This window comes from Meles meles, chromosome 4 (assembly GCF_922984935.1).
Source record: "Meles meles chromosome 4, mMelMel3.1 paternal haplotype, whole genome shotgun sequence".
NCBI lineage: Eukaryota > Metazoa > Chordata > Mammalia > Carnivora > Mustelidae > Meles > Meles meles.
In genome coordinates, this window is record NC_060069.1 from 31,545,594 (window position 1) to 31,568,007 (window position 22,414).

Consider the following 22,414-nt stretch of genomic DNA (forward strand, 5'->3'; position numbering starts at 1 on the left):
GGACATGATAAAGGACAGGAATCCACAGACAGATGAAGAGGTACCTAGAGTGAGGTATGGGGAAAGTGCAAGGAGCTTCCATATCCTTTCCAGGCATGCCACTCTGCCCAAACCAACCCAGAAGCTCTCTTAACCCAGTCCTTTTGAGTTCTTGTGAAGGCTTCATTACACAGTCAGGACTTAGTCATTAGCCATTGACCTTTCAATCTCCAGCTGAAAATTCCAACCCTCTAATCATGTGGTTGGTCTTCCGGGCAACCAGCCCCTACCCCCAGGTGGGGGTCCAAAAGTCACCTCCATTAACATAACAAAAGACACCTTTCTGACTCTCAACTCTTACGAAGTTCCAACGGTTTTGGGAACTGTGAGGCAAGAACTATGGATGAAGACCAAATGCATGTGAGAAATATATTTTGGCCATCTGAATGACCAAATATGTATTTCTTCTAAATCACAGTATCACACCAGAATAGTGTGGTTAATGAATGTAAAATGTTAAGGGACGACCCCAAAACCAACCCCCCACAACACATATACTATGTACATACCCAAATTCTGGAAGGTCTTTGTCAAAATTCACACTGTCCTCATAGAACACATTCAGCTCTGCATCAACAGCAACAACTTTCACCTGGAAGGCATTTTTAAAAATGGTGTATAGAATTTTCCTTGGCTTCTACACTGGTCCAGGGGTAGGAACATCACCAGGTAAAGCCCCACACCCCAGTGAGTGGCTTAGCCTGGAGACCTCCCAGAAGGCTGGGGGTACATCACTGTAACCACAGTAACAGAGGCCTCCTCTGGGAACATACCCAAAGAGTAGGTAAAATGAAGAGGCTGAGGCAAGGTAGAAATACCCATACAGCTCAAGGCATCTTTGTCCCCTAAACAACCAAAGCCAAGATCATCTTAGAACTAGATGTTCAGAGATGAGCTGATTCCAGAACCTGGCAAGGAGGCCTGAGGAAGTCTTGCAGGGGAAGGAATGAGAGGCAGGATTTGGAGATGTCTCTGGGGACTCCCTCTGCAGGGACCTAAGAGACCAGACAAGGTCCCTGGGCTGTTCCCATAGGCCATGATCATGGTCCAGAGATATACAGGTCCGGATGGAGCAGACCTCCAAACTCAGGGGTACAGATGGGCACTGAGACAACCTCACTGCCTAGCCCCACAGGACTTTCTGGTCAGAACTGGTCTAAGCCTGCCACCCAGAACAATCTCGGAGACCAAGGGGTTTGACTGCACCCCCGTTGATTTCCCAAGTTAAGGAAAAGGAGCCCCTTGGCACCCCACACCCAGTTTGGAGGCATTTTGTCTCTGCTCTCTTGTCCGCAGAGCCCCGGGAGCAGCACAGCCCGTCCTGGGGCCAGCAGTGCCGGGTACGTTGACCTGGGCATGCTGGCGCCAACCACGGGTGGAACAAAGTTCATGCGTACATCGTGCCCACTCCACCTAAAAAGTTTCAAGCAGTGATCTGGTTCCAGGTCACTGGTTATGCCCGCGTGCACGTCTACCGTCTGTCTGTTGCCGAGTCTCAGGCGGCCAACTTCCTTCGGGTCCCTGTCGCTCAGCGCCCACGAGGGGCGAGCGCTTCGGGACCCCGGCCACTCGGGGCACTTCCCGCTACGTGCCCGCGGGATCCGCCGGGGCTGGGGACTGGGGCGCCCACCGTTTCCGGGCGGGCCCGAGTCCAGGCAGGGTCGCGACCGCATCTGGCCGGCGGGCGGCACGGGCAAGACATCAGGGGGTTGGGGTCGCCGGCACCCCCAGGAAGCCCGGGAGGGAGGCTCGCCCGCGGCTCGGCCCACCCAGGGTTCCCCGCGCCCGGGTCCCGCCAGCCAGCCCGGCGTCCCGGAGGAGGCAGCCCGCCCCGCCCAGCCCGGACCCCGGGCCCGCGACGGTACCTGCTGCGTGCTGAAGTCCCAGCCCAGGCAGCATGGGCGAGCGGCGTGCTCGGCCATGGCCGCGGAGGGTCCCGCGGAACGTCCGTCCGTTCTTCCCGGGGCCGCAGTGTCGCCGCGCTCCAGCGCCCAGAGACGCCGGGCCCGCCCCTCGCTCCGCCCGGCTGGACTCCCGGACCCGTGTCACTCGCGGGCTTGCGCTCTGGCGCCGCCTGCCGGGGGACGGGGCGGGGACACGCGTCCGGCCGGGCCCCGGCGCGCTTCGCACCTGTGCCACAAGACAGGTATCTCCTCCCCTGCCCTCCTCCCCATCCACCTGTGCTCTCCTGCACATCTCTTGCCCTAACGCGGCCTGGCTTCCTGAGGAGGACGTCTGGGCCAGAGGTTCCACCTTTAACCTAGTTTATCCCTCCCTGTCTTTCTGGTGGCCCTGACCCTGGAGGCTTCCATGGCTGTCTCTTGGGTGCTAGGCCAGCTGTCCACTCATGCTGGTGACACGGAGGTCACAGGCAAATGTTCCCTGGAGCTGCAGGCGCTGGGCTTTAGTGGGCCCTGTCAGGTCCTAGCAAATCTGAATGGTTACCCAGCTCTGGCATGGGCCACATCCCACCTCTGTATTTAAAATCAGAGCTTCCCATGTTCTGGACAGGGAGGCTCATTTGTTCCCGGGTCAGCTGGTATTGGTAGTCTAATGTGTGCCAGACATGTGGAGGGAGCATGAGAAACAAAATCAGATCCACTCCCTTTTCCCCTGGAACCAAGGACACGGTCTCTTTCGCACATTCTACCTGGCTGTGTCATTCTTGTTCCTAGGACTGACTTCTGGGAAGATCTGCCCCGTGAGATGCTCCTCCCAGGGCCTTCCCAGCCCGTCAGAGCCTCTCTCGTACTTTTGCAAAGGTCTGATCACCTTGCTGTCCCTCTTGCTGAACTTGAACTGCTTAGAGCCTAGATGCTCCTTTTTGTCAGAGGTCCCAAATCAGTGGCAGAGCTGGGCTCAAACACCAGTAAGTTTGACTCCAGAATCTGCGCGTTTAACCACGAAACAAGACAATTTGAGCTGGGCTCAAACACCAGTAAGTTTGACTCCAGAATCTGCGCGTTTAACCACGAAACAAGACAATTTGCTGCGCAGTCTTGTGAAAAGGCCCGTGGCAAAATACAAATCTCTCTGAAGGCCAAGGCTGCTGGCTCTGTCTCAAGTTGTCTCACAGGGAGGCCTTGTCTTGTTCAGGGGTGCCTTTCTCTGTGGGCTGTGGCACCCACCCCATTCTGGTGACTCGTTCTTTCTTTTAGTGTAACAGCCCTTTCACTGTGGCCAGAGAAGGCTGGAGGTCTGAGGGCCTGTTTGCCTACATAGGAAAGCTGCCCATCTGCAACTTAGCCCATTAGCAAGGAATGAGGACAGAAAGTGTAATTCCAAGTTGTCGCTGTCTGTCAGGTTGTCCTCTCTGCTGATGCCCTGAGAAAGCACACTGAGCAGTAGAAGTGGTTCTGGGGGACCCTGCGGAATTGCTGCCATGGCCTGAGTGAAGACAGTGTTTTACTTATTTTCCTTCAAGCTTGAACCTGACTCCCTGCGCAGAACCCATTAAAAAGCCCCTGCACTGACTTGGGAACAAAGCAGAAACTGCCCCCGTGAGGTCTCTTCTCAGTGACCAAGATACCCACAATCCCCAGCGAGGCTCCTTCCCTCATCTGGGGCTCTAACTGATACTCCAGCCTCCGGACAAAGCCAACCCCCAGGAAAGTCACGTGGTCGGATTTGCATAGTCGGAAGATGCTGTGTGGAGAATAGGGGCAAAAGGCAGGAAGGGAAAATGGGTTAAAATGGGGCTGCAGGAGGCCCGAGGTAAGGCAGAGGTGCCGAGGATGGAGACAGTAAATGGAATCGAGAGATACTTGGGAAGCTCTGGGAATCACGTGGACCGAGAGTGGGAGGAGTCAAAGGCAATGCCCTGGTTTCTAGTCTGGGTGGCCTGGTTGGTTAACTGTTGGTGCATAACAAAGCACCCTCAAACTTGGTGGCTTATAGTGTCCCTCACTTGTCAGCAGGGGGTAGAAGGGGGTGTCAGCTGATCTGGGCTAGGCTCAGGTGGAGTGGCTGTGTTCCACAAGTCTCTCCTCCTTCTCGTTCTGGACCAGTAGAGTACCCTAGCCATGCTCTTCTCACAGAAGCAGAGGAGCAGAAGGGGGCAAGGGCATACATGTGAGGCCTCCGAAGGCCTAAGTTCGGAACTGGCATGCCACACTTCTTCCTCTGTGCCACCAGCCAGAGTCTTGCGGACAGCCCAAAGCCAAGTGGTGGGGATGAGGCCAGGGCAAGGCTGTGGATGTAGGGAAGGTGAAGAACTGGGGCCATGGATACAGTCTGCTGCAGGCCACTGCCAGATGGAGAATGCTTCCGTTTTCTGAGCTAGAAAACATGGGAGGAGAAGCAGCTGCGGGAGCGGGGAAGGTGGGGAACTTACTCGGGATGTGGTAGGTCTCAGGTGTCTGAAAGAGATCATGAGAAAGGGATGGAGTGGAAGCCAGTGGATGAACATTTCTGGAAGGAGAAGGGCTCAACAAGGCTAAATGCTGCATGGGAGCCTGTCCTGTGGTTTAGCAGTAAGGTCATTGAAACCTCAGTGAGAACAGACTGAGTGGGGCTCCTTGGGTCTTAGTTTTCCAGTACTTTTTAAAATTTGGCGCTGTTTTTATGGTTTCTTCATACTGCGATAGGTATGCCTAACTCTGTGGTTCCCAAACGGTGCCCCGGGAACTGCTAATCTGAAGTAGTCTACCTCTCCAATATTAGATTGGGTTACATTCCTTTCTACAATATAACCTCATATATCTTTGCAGAGCTCTGCCTTCAGCAGTTGTGTGAGAAGCAAGTACTGCAGGGAAATCAGCAGGAAACAGAAAATAAGGACAACAGTGTCCAATCCGATGCCAACATTTGAGAAGCTGGGTAGGCACACAGATCCTCTTAGGAAGTTATTCTTGTTGTTTAAGAATGCAGTGAAATATTATTTTCTCCTCCAATTTATGTGCATTGTTTTCTTCAAATACTACTGGGTTGTTAGAACATAAATATATATTCAGCTATTTGGACGTACCTACTTAATACACAGAATTCTTAGCCATTGCTTTTGACCTAGGAGTTGCATGAAAAAATTGTTGAGATTCTAAGGGTGCTGTGAAATGAAAACATTTGGGAACCCCTGATCTCATTGTTTGCTTCTAACTGCTTCATCATACTCAATAGTATGCCAACCCCGCATTTTACCGTATTTTCATTGTACCACATTTTCGTGCCACCCCATGAATGACACCTGGGTGGACTGCAGCTCCCCATTAATGCAAAGAGCACTGCATACAACGTCCTCATCCATGGCTCTATGGATCTGTGTGGGGGAATTTTTCAGCGTTTATATATCCAAGAGTAAGATTTCTACTGTGTGTGCATAAATAGTTTGGTTGAAGTGCTGGATTACTCCTAATCTCTGCCAATCTACACTCCCGGCTACAGTGCACAAAAGTATCTCTATCCCCACATCTTATAAAGTCTTTGGTATTTCCACTGTGAACATTGATAGAAGCAAACTTCATTTCGAATAAAGAACAGAGGCCAGCAGGGGGAGCTCTCACACCCTACCACTTGTCAATTGCAGACTCCATAGGAAGACAGGGACCTCACCCTAGGCTACTTTAGCGACTATATTATCCCAGCAGGAGGAAGGCAGGCCTCTTCATCCCCACCCCCCATCAAGAGCCCCGCCAATGAGAGACAGTCACAATTCAGCCAATCAAAAGCCACCATACTTCAAACTCCTAGTTTCCGCCAATGGACTTTTTGTTTATATCATCGGCCCCCAACTCCCCCCTTTCCTCTATAAAAGATTGGTCCTGTCTTGTGTTCTGCGAAGTTGCCTCCGGTTTTATGGTAGTGCGTGGTAGTGCAGTTGTACGTGATCACACTTCTCTGCTGTTCCCAAATAAACCAGCTTTTGCTGATGAAATGATGCGCACTTTTTTAAATTTTAAGGATAACACTATCCTTCTAATATTTGCCAATCTAGTAAGTGAGGAATGATTTCTCATTTTAATTTGCATTTCCCGCATTACTGATGAATTTGGGCAACTCTTCATATATACTCAATAGACATTTGGGATTTCCCATTCAGTGACTTACTGCTTATGTCCTTTGCCCATTTTTCAGTTGGGCAAAGGACATTAAGACGTTTTTGCTTTTTTTGTGTGAATTTGCAGGAGTTTCTGACATTTCAAGGTATAAATCCCCTGTCTCTTTCAGATGTTGCAAATCTTTTCTCCCAGTGTGTCATTTATCTTCTGACTTTCTCCATTTTGACCTTTGTTGGTTGGAAATCTTTAACTGAAATATAATAAAAATCTATCGATTTTTCTCCTTACTGTCAAAGCTATTTGATCTTGTTTAAGCAGTATTACTGTCAGACCACAGAGCTATTATCTGACATTTTCTACAAAGATGTCAGCCTACATTTTCTTCTAGTAGGAAGGTCTTTGATTTTTGAATTATGGCGTTTTCTTTGAATGTAGGTGCATGTCAGCTGGATAAATTACATCATAATACAGAAATCAGTGAAAACTAATCAGTCTGAGGTAAACACTAGATACAAGTGTTTGAGAGAAAGAAAAAACTTTTCATTTAGTACATACAGTAATGAAATTCATTGTAACGTAGGAAAATGGAGACAAGCCTAAATTCAAATCTGGTCTCCAATGAAGCAACACCAGAGTATCTGTTCATTTTTTGAAGTTGGCAGCCACAACATGGATTTTTCTCTAAGTAAACATGGATTTTTCTCAAAATAATCCTTTTTTCTTTGCAAAAGTCCTGAAGAAAATATGCTTTCTTTCCAAAGATGCAGTGTGTATAAATTCCAAAATGTTTTATTTCGTTCATGTAAAAATAGAAAACTCGTTTTTTTTAATCCCACCCAGGCTGAATCTGTGTTCGTTAGAACTGAACTGTTGAAATCATCCAGGCTTATAAATATTTTTTTTTCTAAATAAATAGTCTTAAGAGTGAAAAGTTAGGAAAAGTTGGTAGCTTTAATTCCTACTCCTTTCACTTCTAAGACAAAGATTAAAAAAAATAAATAAAAAATAATCAGGGGGTGCCTAGGTGGCTCAGTCAGTTAAGGATCTGCCCTCAGCTCAGGTCATGATCCTGGAGTCCTGGGATCCAGCCAAGCCCTCAGTTGGACTCCCTGAGTCTGGTTCTCATTCTCTCTTTGCCCCTCCCTCTGCTTGTGCATCCCACCCCCCATCAAATAAATAAATAAAATCTTTAAAAAAAAATCAGAAATTAGGGAATGAAATAGACAATCAATTATAATTCAGGTTCACTAATTATTATATCTCTCTGAAATTCTATAGATTTCATCTTGGGATATGTTACAAATTAAATAATTCTTCTGTCTATTCTATATCAAAGGTAGTACAAATTCTTTGTAAAATGAGTGGGAAGCTGTTATGAGGGAAAAGAAATATTTTGAACTATAATCCCTAACAGGGCAGATGTCACAGAGATTTGTTTGTCTAAGTTTGAGGGTAAAGAGTGGTCCAGCCTCCAGTTAAATAAGTAACTTATTTAGCTGAGGTCAAGATTTTTTGAAGCTGATTTTTGTGTTTATATCTGGAGAAAAGTTAGATGGACTTTGATGTTTAAGCAAACAGATTCTCAAGACCCCCTGAGGAGGAAAATGCTTATTTTCAGAGTGTGGATACACTTGCTGTGTATGTGTTTGTACTCCCCTCAGAAACAAACTTGATTTAGGAAAATTAAATGTTGGTTTAATTTGTGCCTTGGTATCTGCCCTTCCACCCTCCATGACCATTTGAGGCAGATAATTAAACATGTATATGTGAAAGAAAGGTCTGGAAAGATTAACTCCAAGTAATTAACAATTATCTGTGTGAATGGGATTTAGAAACTGGTGGTTAGCCGGTGACTTTGCCATTTTAATTAACTAGGTATTGTGGGGATTTTTTTTTTTTTAACCATGGTTGATAAATTATTGAACTTTCAAGTTTTGGACTAAAAGAACTTTTGAAAAGATTTTTTTGTTTATTTGACAGAGAGAGAGAAAGCATGAGGAGGGGGGGCGGGGGAGGAGAGGGAGAAACAGATTCTCCCCTGAGCAGGGAGCTGGATGTGGGGCTCCATCCCAGGACCTCGGGATCATGACCCGAGCTGAAGGCAGACATTTAACTGACTGAGACACCCAGGCACTGTAAATGAATTTTTAAAAAAAGAGAACAAGCAAACAAAACAGCAATAATGGGATATCTCAAGGTGCTTAGGACTTTTAACTCATTCTCTTAAAAAATTGTGGGTCCAAAAAAAAAAAAAATTCTGGGTTGAAAAGGAAATCAAAATTTAACATGCTCTCTAGGAAGCAAGAAAATAAAAACATCTTTAGCAGAATCTTTGGGATTGACTCAGAGGTGAGTCATATTCTTGAATGCAGATCCTTGAGTGTTTTCATTAAAGAGTGAAAAGAAATTAACTCTATTTAGTAAGCATGATTGTGTCCCCCGCCCCAAATAGAGTTTGAGTTTTAACACATAGTACCTGCAAGTGTGACCTTATATGGAAATAAGGGCTTTGCGGATGTAGTTAGGTTAAGATGAGGTACATACCGGATTAGGGTGGGTCTGAATCAAAAGACTGGTGTCTTTTTGTTGTTTGGGGTTTTTAAAAGCTTTTATTTATTTGACAGAGAGACAGAGAACATGGAGAAGAAACACTATGGGGGGGGTGGGGGGGTGCAAGTGGGAGAGATTGCTGGGAGCCTGATGCAGGGCTTGAGGACCCTGGGCTCGTGACCTGAGCCAAGGGCAGATACTTAACAACTGAACCCCCCAAGCACCCCCCAGTGACGGGTGTTTTTATAAGAGGAGGGAAATTTAGACATGGACACACACAGGGGAGAAGGCCACGTGAAGATAGACAGAGATTGGAGTGAGGCATCCAACTCCAAGTCACAAAGCCCCAAGGATTGCCAGCAACAGAAGTCTAGAAGGGATAAGGAAGCATTCCTTCCTAGGTCCTTTGGAAGGAGCGTGGCTCTACCAAAACTTTAATTTCAGATTTCGAGCCTATAAAATTGTGAAAGATTGTTTCCCTTTCAGCCAACTAGTTTATGGTACTTTTTTTTTTTTTTTAAGCAGCCTTAAGAAACGAATACACCCCATAATTCAGGAGGTTAGGAAAACAAAAACAAAAACAAAAACAAAAACGTGAGCCTGAAGGAAAACAGAACAAAGGTGAACCAAGGCAAAAACAATAAGAATATAGCACATGCACAAAAAAGATAATCCAAGAGCCAGTCTTTGACTCCAGAGAAAAAGATCAACCTCCTGAAAAAAACAAAACCAGAAAAGGGAAAAAAGAACCCAAAAACTTCGTAAGAATTAAAAACCACAATGTTGAGCCAGGCCCTGCTGTCACAGCACTCAGGCCTGGTCACCAGCTCAGTCCTCAAAGGGTACAGGAAACTGCTGGTCTCCAGTCTAAAGAGAGGCTGACCGCAGGCATCCAGGACCCAGCTCTCTGGGCTCTGATGAAGCCCGGGCATGGTCCTTCCCTGAGCGCTCTCCACTGGGCCCTGGGTCCCATGCCCTGTGAGTCTCTGTGCTCCCCCTCTTCATCCTGGTGAATGAGGGAGGTGAACAGCAGAGTCAGTGGCCTTTCCTCAGTGGTGAGTCAGTAGCTGAGGACAACCAGAAGCTACTGGAAGACGGGAACAGGGCAAGGACATGGTCAGGGTGTGCTTCTGTTTAAACCGGGGTCTCGTTTTGAAAAATGAAATTGTGAAACTATTTCATTTTGTGACATTGGCAATATAGAATCATATCTATGTGTGAATCAAATGTTAATTTGCTGGCATAACCTTTTGACAAACCAGAGCCTAGGAAACACTTTACATTTTAAGTATTTGTACATGCTTAGAGGGTTTGGCGAAAGATATTCATGTTTTCCCAAAAGAATGCTTAGTCTTGCTCAAGACTTTTTTATATCACTACAATTTTAAAGTCTTTTTAGTGGAGATTTCTTTGAAAATCCATGAAAATAGATAGAATGGTATAATGAACCCCTCTGGAACCATCAAGCAGCCCCCAAATCATCCACCCAGGGCCCATATTGCCCACCCCCCCCACCCATCCACACATCCCCACCCATCATTTCCCCTACTTTATTATTATTTTGAAGCAATTCCAAATGCTACATCATTTCATAACTATGTAATTTTTTTAAATAAACTTTTTTTAAAAAGATATTTATTTATTGAGTCAGAGAGAGGGAGAGTGGAGGGAACGGCAAAGGGAGAGGGACAAGCAGACTCCCCACTGAGCGCAGAGCCAGACACAGGGCTCGATCCCTCAACCCTGAGATCACGACCTGAGCTGAAACCAAGAGTTGGACACTCAACTGACTGAGCCACTCAGGCATCCGGAAGAAACAACCTTTTTAAAAAACAACCACAGCCCCATTATGAAAGCTAAAGGAAAACTTAAAAGAATGTCTTAGTATAGCCAATATTCAAATTTCCAGTTGTCTCATGAATGCCATAAATATTTATTTGAATCTGGGACTCCAAAACGCGCACACATTGTGATCAGCTGGTTGTCCTTTTACGCTTCCCTCCGTCTGCGGGGTCTCCTTCCATCTTTTTTTTTTTTCCTCACAGATGATTCATTGCGGAAGATGGGTTGTTTGTTCCATAGGGTTTCTTAGGATGTGAATTTTGTTGAATGCACCCTGGGGTGTCACCTACAATGTTCTCCTGCTCACTGTTTTCCTGCAAGTTGATCATTTTTTCCCTAGAAGCTTGACCACATGGAGGCAGCAACAAGAAAGGAAGAATGGGTCAGAACCCGGTGATATTTGGGAGGATGAGTCCGTGGATCTTGGAGACCTAAGTGGAAACATGAGGGCAAGAAAGATGCTAAACTGAGTTTCACTCACCACCCCCACACCCCCACTTTGTGGCAGGGGTAAGGCTGTCCCGTGCTTTGGAGATGCTCCATCAAGGATCTTTCCTGTCTTTTCAAAAATTTTATATAATGTTGAATTTTTAACACCCCTCAACAAAGTTTTGTAACCCTTCCTAAGGTCACTGTCTTAGTGAAATTTGAAGTTTGAAGTCCTCTTCTCATACTCCACGATCTTCCAGAAGTTGCCTAATAAGGGCACTGCTTGGTGCTGTCCTCTGGTGACCGGACAGGTCCTCCGTCTGGGTACCACTCTGGGCCTGGACTTGGAAAGGAGGCTTGCTCCTTGGCTAACATGCTCCCAAGATCTTCACAGACGGCATGTGGATTTGGACTGGAAATTTGCGTGGAGAACAGCTAGTGGTATCTTTCATTTCATTTATTCTTTTTATTTTATTTTTTCTTTCTTTCTTTATTTTTATTTTATTTATATTTATTTGTATTTTATAATTTATTTATAATATTTATTTATAATTTATTTATATTTTATAATTTATATTTTATTTTATTTTATTTTATTTTTTCTTTATTTATTCTTTATTCTTTTATTTTATTTTTATAGGTTTTATTTATTTATTGGTCAGAAAGAGAAAGTGAGAGTGCATGCATAGATGGGAATGGGGGAGCAGCAGCCAGAGGGAGAGGGAGAAGCAGGCTCTCTGCTGAGCAGAGCCCAATGCAGGGCTCGATCCCAGGACCCTAGCAGATGCTTAACCGACTGAGTCACCCAGGCGTCCCTCATTTATTCACAGAGTTTTAAGCTCTTCCTGCAGGGATCCTCATATCATCTGCAACTATAATGTTGACATTTCAACATGCTCATCCTGTTACTGGTCTTGCCACACTGGCTCGGATGTGGAGTAAGCTGCAGAAGAGAAGCAGTGAGAACACAGATGTTCCTGTGTCTGATCTCAAAGAAAACACTTTCAACATTTTACCACTGAGTACAATCTCTGTTGCACAGTGTTTTTAGAGACACTGTATCATCCAGGGCTCTCCAGAGGAACAGAACCAGTAGGATGCATAGAGAGCTAGACAAGAGAATTCTTATAGGACTCGGCTCCTATGGCTACAGAGGCCAGGAAGCCCCGCCGTCAGCCACCTGCAAGCTGGAGAACCCGGTAAGCTGGTGGTGTAATCCAGTCAAGTCTGAAGGCTGGAAGGTTGAGGAGCCGTGATGTAAGTCCCTGTGCTGTCTGAAGGCCAGAGAATCCAGTGTGCCTGTGTTAGAGGGCTCATTGGATTGGAGATGGGGAAGGCCCTCTTCTTCACTCCTCGACATGCTAATCTCATCTGGAAACCCCTTCACAGACACACCCAGAAATAATGTTTTCAGCAGCTCCCTGGGCATCCCTTAGCACAGTCAGGTTAACACAGAACATCATCACAGATGCCCTTCATTCGGTTAAACAAATTCTCTCACCTTCTTGAGTTTATGCTAAGAGTTGTTTTGAAATTAATGGATGTTAGATTTGTGAATGATAGTTTTAATTCTATTAATGCAGTCAAATATATTCATCTATTTTTAAAAGATTTTGTTTATTTATTTATTCATTTATTTAGTTGAGAGAGAGAGAGTATGAGAGGGGAGAGGGTCAGAGGGAGAAGCAGACTCCTCACTGATCCGGGAGTCCAATGCGGGACTCAATCCAAGGTCTCCAGGATCATGACCTGAGCTTCGCAAAGGCAGAGGTTTAACCAACTAAGCCACTCAGGCGCCCCTATTAATCTATTTTTCTAAAGATTTATTTGTTTACATATTGGGGACAGAGAGAGGGAGTGTGCACACGAGCATGGGGGAGGGGCAGAGGAAGAGAGAGAAGCAGACTTCCCACTGAGCAGGGAGGCAATGGGGGCCTTGATGCCAGGACCCTGGGGTCATAACCTGAGCTGAAATCGAGTCAGCCATTTATCCAACTGAGTCACTCAGGCGTCCCAAATACATTAACCTATTTTATAACGTTAAGTCAATCTTGAATTTCAGGAATAAATTCAACCTGGTCAGAATGTATTTTCATTTTTTTTATTTTGCTGGGCTTTGTAATCTATTGCTTAAAATTTTACATCTATGTTCATGAATGAGAAAGAGATGCAGTCTTCCATTTCTAAATAGTCCTAAGCTGTTCCTGTGTAGTTATCAAGATTTTACAAGCTTCATAAATATTTCACAACTATTTTGTCTTTCACTGTTTTCTGGAGAAATTTGTGTAAGGTTGGACTGTATATTCCTTAATGAGTGGAATTTACCTTTTTGTCCTCTTTCCTTAAAAAAAAATTTTTTTTAATGTTTCTCTTTGGGAATAGCTTTAACATCCTATAAGCATCATGCATATATATTTTTTAAATTTCCAATATTATGGGGGTGCCTGGGTGGCTCAGTCAGTTAAGTGTCTGCCTTTGGCTCAGATCATGATTCCAGGGTCCTGGGATCAAGTCCCACATTGGCCTTCCCACTCAGCTGGGAGTCTGCTTCTTCCACTCCCTCTGCCCCTTCCCCCTGGTCCTTCTCTCTCTCACTCTCTCTCTCTCTCTTTCTCTGTCTCAAACAAATAAAATCTTTTAAAATTTTTTCCAAAATTATAGAAAAACACAAATAAAATTTTTAAAAAATATTTCCTTAAAATCTTCTATCCAGGGGCGCCTGGGTGGCTCAGTGGGTTATGCCGCTGCCTTCGGCTCAGGTCATGATCTCGGGGTCCTGGGATCGAGTCCCGCATCGGACTCTCTGCTCAGCAGGGAGCCTGCTTCCCTCTCTCTCTCTCTCTGCCTGCCTCTCTATCTACTTGTGATCTCTCTCTGTCAAATAAATAAAATAAAATCTTTAAAAAAAAAATCTTCTATCCAGTGGAAATCACTCAACATTTTGATGAAAATTCTTCTATGTATAAATATATGTCTAAATTTTATATAACTGGACGTATTACATGTGGTTCTGTAAACTGCTTATCTCCCACAATATTGTGCCTCTGACACCATTCATGCCAGGAAATACAGAGCGTTATCAGAAATCGTATCAATTACTTTGTCGGAATTAAATTGTATCAATTACTTCCTCAGAACTGTAATGGCTCCTGGTGATGACTTAAAGGTTGTTTTTATAAAAACTGTGTTTTTAACATAACAAAGCTGCAGTGAACATCCTTGTGTCCGCGTCCGTTCATACTGGGATAATGATCCCCTTGGAATATATCCTAGAAGGGTGATTTCAGGTCAAAGGGTATACACATTTTAAATGTTTGCAAGTATTGCCAAACTGCCCTCCAGAAATGTTGCACAATTTGCTCTCCTGCCCAGGAGAGTCCCTTGCTCTCTGCTTCTTCATGGTTCTGCCTTCTGTTAATCTTTTTTTTTTAAACTAACTCCCCTCTTGATATGTAATCATATTCCACCTAATTAACCTATTTAGAGTACATAGTTCCATGGTTTGCAGTGTCTTCATGGAGTTGTGCAATTAGTTTAGCTTAGGTTTTTTAAAAATTTTATTTATTTATTTGACAGAGAGAGAGAGATCACAAGTAGGCAGAGAGGCAGGTAGAGGAGGAGGGGGAAGCAGGCTCCCCGCCCAGCAGAGAGCCCGATGCAGGAATCAATGAGGGGCTGAGTCCCAGGACCCTGAGATCATGACCTGAGTTGAAGGCAGAGGCATAACCCACTGAGCCACCCAGGCAGCCCAGTTTAGCTTAGTTTTTCTTTAAATTCCAGTTAGGTGAGGGCACCTGGGTGACTGTCATTAAGCGGCTGCCCTTGGCTCAGGTCATGATCTCACCGTCCTGGGGTTGAGTCCCGAGTTGGGCTCCCTGCTCAGCAGAGAGCCTGCTTCTCCTTCTCTCTCTATCATTTGTGTTCCCTCTCTCACTACCTCTCTCTGTCATAAATAAATAAAACCTTTTAAAAGAAAAAGAAAAAGAAATTCCAGTTAGTAACACGTAGCCTAATACCAGTTTCAAGTATAGAGTTTGATGATTCAATACTTTTACCGGTGCTCATCACAAGCGCCCTCCTTCATCTTCGTTGCCACAACCAGTGAGAGCATTTTCATCGCCTGCCAAAAGAAATCCCATTCTCCACCCTTTCCCACTTCCCCCCAGCACCTATCCCTAGCGACCACTATTCTACTTTCTGTCTTTGAGGATCTGCCTGTTCCAGCCGTTTAAAATACATAGAATCACGCAACATGTGGCCTTTTAGGGCTGATTTATTTCATTTAGCATACAGTTCTCAAAAATGTGTCCACGTTGTAGCAGGGTGAGTATTTATTCCTTTTTTTTCCCAGCCAAAACATATTTTATCACATGTATATACCACACTTATATATGCAGATAATGGACATTTGGGTTGTTTCCGCTTTTAGGCTCTTATTAAAAATGCTGCTATGGGGGTACCTGGGTCGGTTAAGCGGCTGCCTTCAGCTCAGGTCATGCTCCCAGAGTCCTGGGATTGACCCCCCTGTTGGGGTCCTTGCTCAGTTGGGAGTTTGCTTCTCCCTCTGCCCACTCCCCTGCTTGTGTTCCCTTTCTCACTGTGTCTCTCTCTGTCAAATAAATAAAATCTTAAAACAAACAAACAAAAAAACAGGGGCACCTGGGTGGCTCAGTGGGTTAAGCCTCTGCCTTTGATTCAGGTCATGATCTCAGGGTCCTGGGATCCAGCCCCGCATCAGGCTCTCTGCTCGGTGGGGAGCCTGCTTCCCCCTCTCTCTGCCTGCTGGTCTGCCTGCTTTTTATTTCTTTTAAGATAGTATTTATTTATTTATTTGACAGACAGAGATCACAAATAGGAAGAGAGGCAGGAAGAGAGAGAGGAAGGGAACCAGGCTCCCTACTGAGCAGAGAGCCCCATGCGGGGCTCAATCCCAAGACTCTGGGATCATGACCCCAGCCGGAGGCAGAGGCTTTAACCCACTGAGCCACCCAGGCACCCCTGCTCTGCCTACTTGTGATCTCTCTCTCTGTCAAATAAATAAATAAAATCTTTTAAAAAAAACACAACAAAAACACAAACTGCTCCTGTAGACACTCGTACATAGGTTTTTGTGTGAATGGATGCTTCGTTTCTCTTGGGTATACACCCAGCTGGGGGACTGCTGGACCACACAGTATATCCAAATGTTGGACCGTGTCTGACCTTTTGAGGAGTTTCTTTCCCTTTTAATTTTTTTAAGTTTTTAAAAATTATTATTTATTTAAGACAGAGACAGAAACAGAGAGAGCACAAACAGTTGGAGCAGCAGAGGAAGAGGGAGAAGCAGACTCCCCACCGAGCAGGAAGCCTGATGTGGAAATCAATCTCAGGACCCCAAGATAATGATCTGAGCTGAAGGTAGATGCTTGACTGACTGAGCCACCCTGGTGCCCCTTCTTTCCCTTTTAATTCCTAATGTTGTTTTATTGTCCCTCTCTCTCTCTCTCTTCTGTTTAAAGAATTCTTTTTTTTTTAAGATTTTTTTTTTATTTATTTGACCGACAGTGATCACAAGTAGGCAGAGAAGCAGGCAGAGAGAGAGGAGGAAGTAGGCTCCCTGCTGAGCAAAGAGCCCAACGCGGGGCTCGATCCCATGACCCTGAGATCATGACCTGAGCCAAAGGCAGAGGTTTTAACCCACTGAGCTCTGTTTAAAGAATTCTTATTGGCAGAGGTTTTTCCATGTCTCCATAATTAATCTTCTTAAACAACAAACTTTCAGCCTTATGTGCTTTTGTATTTCATTACTCTCTGCTCTTTATCATTTCATTTTTTGTGTAGTTGATGGAGACGTTTATCCTATTTCTAACTTCTTACATTGAAATACCTAACTCATTCATTTTCAGTCTTTCCTGTTTCTTGAAAAGTGTTAAGACTCTAGCTATATTTGGCTACTGGCTACTGTTTTGAACCTCACACATATAGAACATTGCCCAGAAGCTTCTACTAAACCAGCTGGGATGGGGCGCCTGGGTGGCTCAGTGGGTTAAAGCCTCTGCCTTCGGCTCAGGTCATGATCCCAGGGTCCTGGGATCAAGCCCCAGCATTGGCATTGGGCTCTCTGCTCAGCAGGGAGACTGTTTCCCTCTCCCTCTGCCTGCCTCTCTGCCTACTTGTGATCTCTGTCTTTCAAATAAAACAAAAACAAAAAACAAAACCAGCTGGGAGAGTGGAGTCGGGCTCATTTCCGCCCTCTCAGGTCTGGTTGAAAGGGTCTAGGAGGCACAGCCTTAAATCTTTCAAAGTCGTAATAAAAGGTCTTACAATTGGTTGTACTTTTGACTTGCTCTTGACCCAGTGGCCCGGGAATCTGTATTTTAACAGATATATTAGGTACATTTGTTGAGCTCAATCCACTGATCTGTGTGGAAGTCCCACTTCTGAGCCCCATCCTGTTGGATCAAGTTACACCTCGGTCTCTTGACTCCTGTGTCCCCTGGCCCACCTCCCCACAGCAGCCAGAGTGACCTCCGAGGAAGGCAAAGCTGATTTGGATGTCCCCCTGCCTACAACCCATCAGAGAGGCTCGTTGCTGTTCTCAGATTAAAGACACAGGCAGTACCTGGCTGACGGGCCTGCCCGCAGCCTTGGTCATGCCAAGGGGTAAAGGGCGGTTTGTCTGTAGTCTCCCCCTGAGATCCTCAGCTCCTGAGGGCAGGCAGGGCCCTGTCCCCCCAACTACCAGGTGCCGGGCACAGAGCAGGGCACCGTGTCTGTGGACCAAACGCTCCAGATAGTGACGCTGGGCTGCCGGCCGGGCTGCATGTAGGTGGGGGCCGAACTGGGGCCTTGCTGGGCAGTGGGGGCCATGGAGGGAAGGACGGAGCTCCCGAGGGAGGGGAAGCTGCCGCCTGCCTCTGGCAGCGTCGGGTGACCGGCTGGCTCACGTGGCTCAGGTGAACATGTCCTTCTCGCTGTCCTTGGAGCTGCTCTCCTATCAGAAGCTGCCGGCTGACCAGATGCTGCCGGGGGTGCACATTAAGCAGCGCACCAGCGGGGAGAAGGAGATGGTGTTCACTCAGAACCTGCTCCTGGAGTACGCCAACCAGACCACTCAGGTCAGTCCCGGGCGCCCCATGTCCGAGAGGACAGAAATGGGCCCGACTCCACTCTCCTGGGTCAGAGGGGCACAGACCCCACCGGGTCTTCAGAAGTGAGGAGCCCCAGCCCTCGCCCCGAGGGCCTGGTCTGCCCCGGAAGAGGCCCTTCCCTGGGGGAGGGTCATCCTTCCTTACCTGTCTCAGCACAGAACCAGGTGAGGTGCTGGAGGGTGGGAAGTAGGGAAGGCTTCCTGGAGGAGGTATGCAGCCTATGAAGCCTCCCAGCTGGAAGGTTCAGGTGAGAAACAGAAAGGAATAGCCTAAGGGGTGGATTCTAGGGAGGCCGGAGGAAGAATCCGTTTGTGACCAGGCAGGCCCTCCAGCCTGGTCCTTGGGTGGCTGCTGGGGCTCGGGGGTTAGGGGTGGGGAAAGCTGAGGTGATAAGGTGTGTATGGCAGTGCCTGAGGCAGATGTGGGGGGACCCCCGGAGCTTGGGCAGGTCAGCACACAGGTGGGGCCCACAGCCAAGGGAAGAGGTGAGATGGCCCAGAGCCCAGGAGGAGCAGAGGGCTGGGCCTTGGGCCCCCAGGGGATGGGGGCAGACGGGGAGGGCGGCCTGGCCAGGAAGCAGAAACCACAGAGCTTGATCAGGGCAGGGGACGTGGGGTGGATGGAGGGAGAGCAGGTAGCGTCTTTGGGACCCTTTATCGGCGCAGACCCCCACCGGCCCTGGTTTTAGATGCTGGTGCCAGCCCCCTTCATGCTCCTCCAAAGCATCAGGACTTGGGGTCAGCAGGGCCTGACGTCCCTGAGACCCTGGCCCGGAGCCCAGATGGAGGGGATGAGGCCCCACATTCCAGGTTCTGTCCCCCATGTGGCCGTGTCCGAGCAGCAGCTTTCCACCAGCTGGGTGGACTTCGGGACCTGCTTTGTGAACCTGGGACGGGTCTGGGAGGTCTACCTCATGAACCTGAGTGGCTGTTGTAGCTACTGGGCTGTGCTGATGGGTAGGCTGTACCTGCCCCCCACATCCCCTGCAGGCTGGCACCACCCAGGGGATCCTGCCCATGGCTGGTTCCCAGATCCCAAGTGATCCCAGGGTAGCCTCGCCCTGTGGCACTGGGCTGAACCAGAGGGGCACGCCTGAGCTGTGGGGTGGGGGGCTCTCTAGGGCTGCGCACGGAGTTGCCTGTGCTCTTGTGTGCTCCCTTCCCTTGGGGCAGGCCAGCAGGAGCCAGACAAGGATGCTGCGGCCTTCAGGATATCTCCAACCCGCAGGCTGCTGGAGGCACGACTGGTCAACGGGTCCCCAAATACCATCACCCTTGGGTCCCAGGCCCCCTTCCTAACCTCAGCACCCCCACTTCCTATAGGAGCAGTGAGCTACGGGAGTCCAGGCTGGTGGTGGAAGTTGTGCTCGGTAAGAAGGCCTACACCCTGCAGCTCTGGGACCAAAACTCCACCAGCTCTGAGGCTCTGCCTGTACCCCAGCCCTAGTCTCCTAGAAGTAGAAATAAAACACGGCCCAGAGCTCAGAAGTAGCTCTGCTGGGCAGGTGGCTGGAGCAGACCACAAACTGGGAAATGAATTAGCTGGTATCTCAGACCTCCACCCACTCTGAATAGCTCCCAGGATGGAGGGGCGTCTTTCCAAAAGGGCAATATTTGCTAGAATTTAAGATCCAGAGGAGAAAAAAAAAAACAAACCCAACTTCTAGAAAAAGAAAAATGGTAAAGCACTTCTTTAATCTGATTAAGGCTATCTACAATAAATTGACAACAAACATCATATTAAATGTTAAAATGTTTGTTGAGGGGCCCCTGGGTGGCTCAGTCATTAAGCGTCTGCCTTCGGCTCAGGTCATGGTCCCAGCGTCCTGGGATTGAGCCCCACATCGGGCTGCTTGCTCCGCAGGAAGCCTGCTTCTCCCTCTCTCACTCCCTCTGCTTGTGTTCCCTCTCTCTCTGTGCCTGTCTCTCTGACAAATAAATAAAATCTTTTTAAAAAAATGTTTGTTGAATGTTTTCTCAGAAATCAGGAGTAAGACAAGGATGCCTGCTCACACCACTTCTGTTCCATTTTATAATGTAGGAACCAGTGAGAGTCCAGTAAGGGGAGAAAAAGAAATATAAAACATAAATATTGGAAATGAAGAGTTAATTTCTTTAGTAAGACTATGGATATAAAATTAATATACAAAAGTCAATGGCATGTCCATCTACCAGCAACTAATAGAAAATGAAATTAAAAACAAAAACCAAAGGTAGTATTTACAATAGCTTCAAAAAAGTAAGTACCCAAGGAAAAATAAAAAGCATACAGGGCCCCATAAAGAAAACCATAAAACTATCAAACTTTGCTAAAGAGCTTTAAAGAAGGCCTAAATAAATGGAGAGATGATCTAGGATGTTCTTGGATTGGAATCCTCAGTATTATAAATTATTCTATAGATTCCCCCCAATCCCAGTCCAAACTCCAACAGGTGTTTTTCATTTTTGTTCTGCAACTTAATGAGTTGCCTCCAGGATCTATACGGAACTGCAGAGGGCAGAGAAAAACCTAGACCCTCTTAACAACAAACAATATGGGATGTCTTGGATATCAAGACTTTAATACACCACAGCACCCAAGAAAAAACAGTGTTGGGCGCCTGGGTGGCTCAGTGGTTTAAGCCACTGCCTTCGGCTCAGGTCTCGGGGTCCTGGGATCAAGTCCCACATCTGGCTCTCTGCTCGGCAGGGAGCCTGCTTCCATCTCACTCTCTCTGCCTGCCTCTCTGCCTACTTGTGATCTCTGTCAAATAAATAAATAAAATCTTAAAAAAAAAAAAACAGTGTTGACACAAGAATGACAGACAGACCAATGACAAGAGAACCCAGACTCAGACCCACATATATATATGGTCACTTGATTTATCATGGCGCTGAGGACAACTGGGGAAATCTTTTCAACAGGAGATCCTGGCAAAATTAGGTACCTGTATTTCTTGAAAAAAGGGAACTGTAAAAATATTTTGAGTGAAATGGCAAACCAAAGTGGGAGAAGGTATTTGCAACACATTTACCTGACAACAGACCCATCTGGAACACATAAAGTCCTCCTGCAAATCTATATGAAGAACACACAGCCTAACACAAAAATGGGCAAAAGACTTGACCAGGTATTTCATAAAACAAGGACTCCAAGTGGCCGATAAGTTTATCAAGAGGCACTCAACCTCCTTAGGGATGACAAAAATGTAAACTTAAAGCAAAGAGATATCATTACACAGCCACAGATTAGGAAAAATTTCAAGTCTGAAAATGTCAAGCATTATCAAAGAGGTGACACAGGCCGTTGTCTATCTCGCCTTTAAAAAGGTGTACATTGGGGCACCTGGGTGGCTCAGTGGATTAAGCTGCTGCCTTCGGCTCGGGTCATGATCTCGGGGTCCTGGGATCGAGTCTCGCATCGGGCTCTCTGCTTGGCGGGGAGCCTGCTTCCCTCTCACACTCTCTGCCTGCTTCTCTGCCTACTTGTGATCTCTCTCTGTCAAATAAATAAAAATAAACAAAATCTTAAAAAAAAAAAGTGTACATTGAAGAAACTACTTTGGATGATGAATGGCTCGACAGGCCAGAGTTGAAGGGTTTTATACCCTACAACCCAGCAATCTCACTCCCAAATAGAGTCTAGAGAAATGGGTTTCTGTGCTCCAGGGCGTAGTTACGAGAAAGTTCACAGAAGCTGTCTGAGTCCGTTTGGACCTCTATAACAACATGCCACAGACCAGGAGTCTTACAAATAACAGAAATTTATTTCTCACAGTTCCAGGGGCTGGACACCAGCAGACTCAGTATCTGGGGAGGAGCCCTCTCCAGGTTGCACAGGGCTGTCTTCTCACTGTGCTTCCACATGGTGGAAGGGACAAGTTAGCCCTCGGCGACTTCTTTTAGAAGGGCATGAATCTCATTCATTTGTGCTCCACTCTCACCATCCAGTCACCTCCCAGAGGCCCCACCTCTTTGTACCATCACTTGGGCATTAAGTTTTCAATATACTTTTCTGGGACCACACAAACATTCAGACCACAGCACAAACATTCTTCCTCGCAGTACATGTCTACCTTTGGAAACGCCCAGGATGTTTGTCAAGACTAGAGTGGATGGATACACTGTGGTCAATTTGTGATACTGGAATTCTCTACAGCCTATAAACAAAGTTTTTACAGGGCACCAGATGAATCTCAGAAGCCAGATGCAGGAATTTGAACTGTGGCTCTTCCTACTGTTCAAAACCCTTCTCCTGGGTCGTGAGAGTGGAGCACAAATGAATGAGGTTCATGCCCTTCTAAAAGAGGTCTCTGAGGGCTAACTTGTCCCTTCCACCATGTGGAGGCACAGTGAGAAGAAAAAAAAGAAAAAGTGTTAAGACTCTAGCTATATTTCAACCTCTGTTGTCGTAAGTCGAGTAGTTTCTTTGGAGGAAGGGAAGGGGGTGAAC

At 46.7% G+C, this 22,414-nt stretch overlaps 1 protein-coding gene across 4 annotated transcripts in view; it reads right to left on the reverse strand.

Annotated features, from left to right (window-relative positions):
- The window catches only part of XYLB (xylulokinase), a 47,748-nt gene extending 45,712 nt beyond the window's left edge, over positions 1–2,036 (reverse strand). For all 4 annotated transcript variants that reach the window (XM_046002297.1, XM_046002298.1, XM_046002296.1 and 1 more), the window contains exons 1-2: positions 1,905–2,036; positions 549–631 (exon numbers count right to left, since the gene is read on the reverse strand). In XM_046002297.1, the coding sequence (XP_045858253.1) occupies positions 549–631; positions 1,905–1,961 (140 nt within the window). In that variant the 5' untranslated portion in view covers positions 1,962–2,036. The remainder of the gene's footprint in view (positions 1–548; positions 632–1,904) is intronic.
- Positions 2,037–22,414: the final 20,378 nt, after the last annotated feature.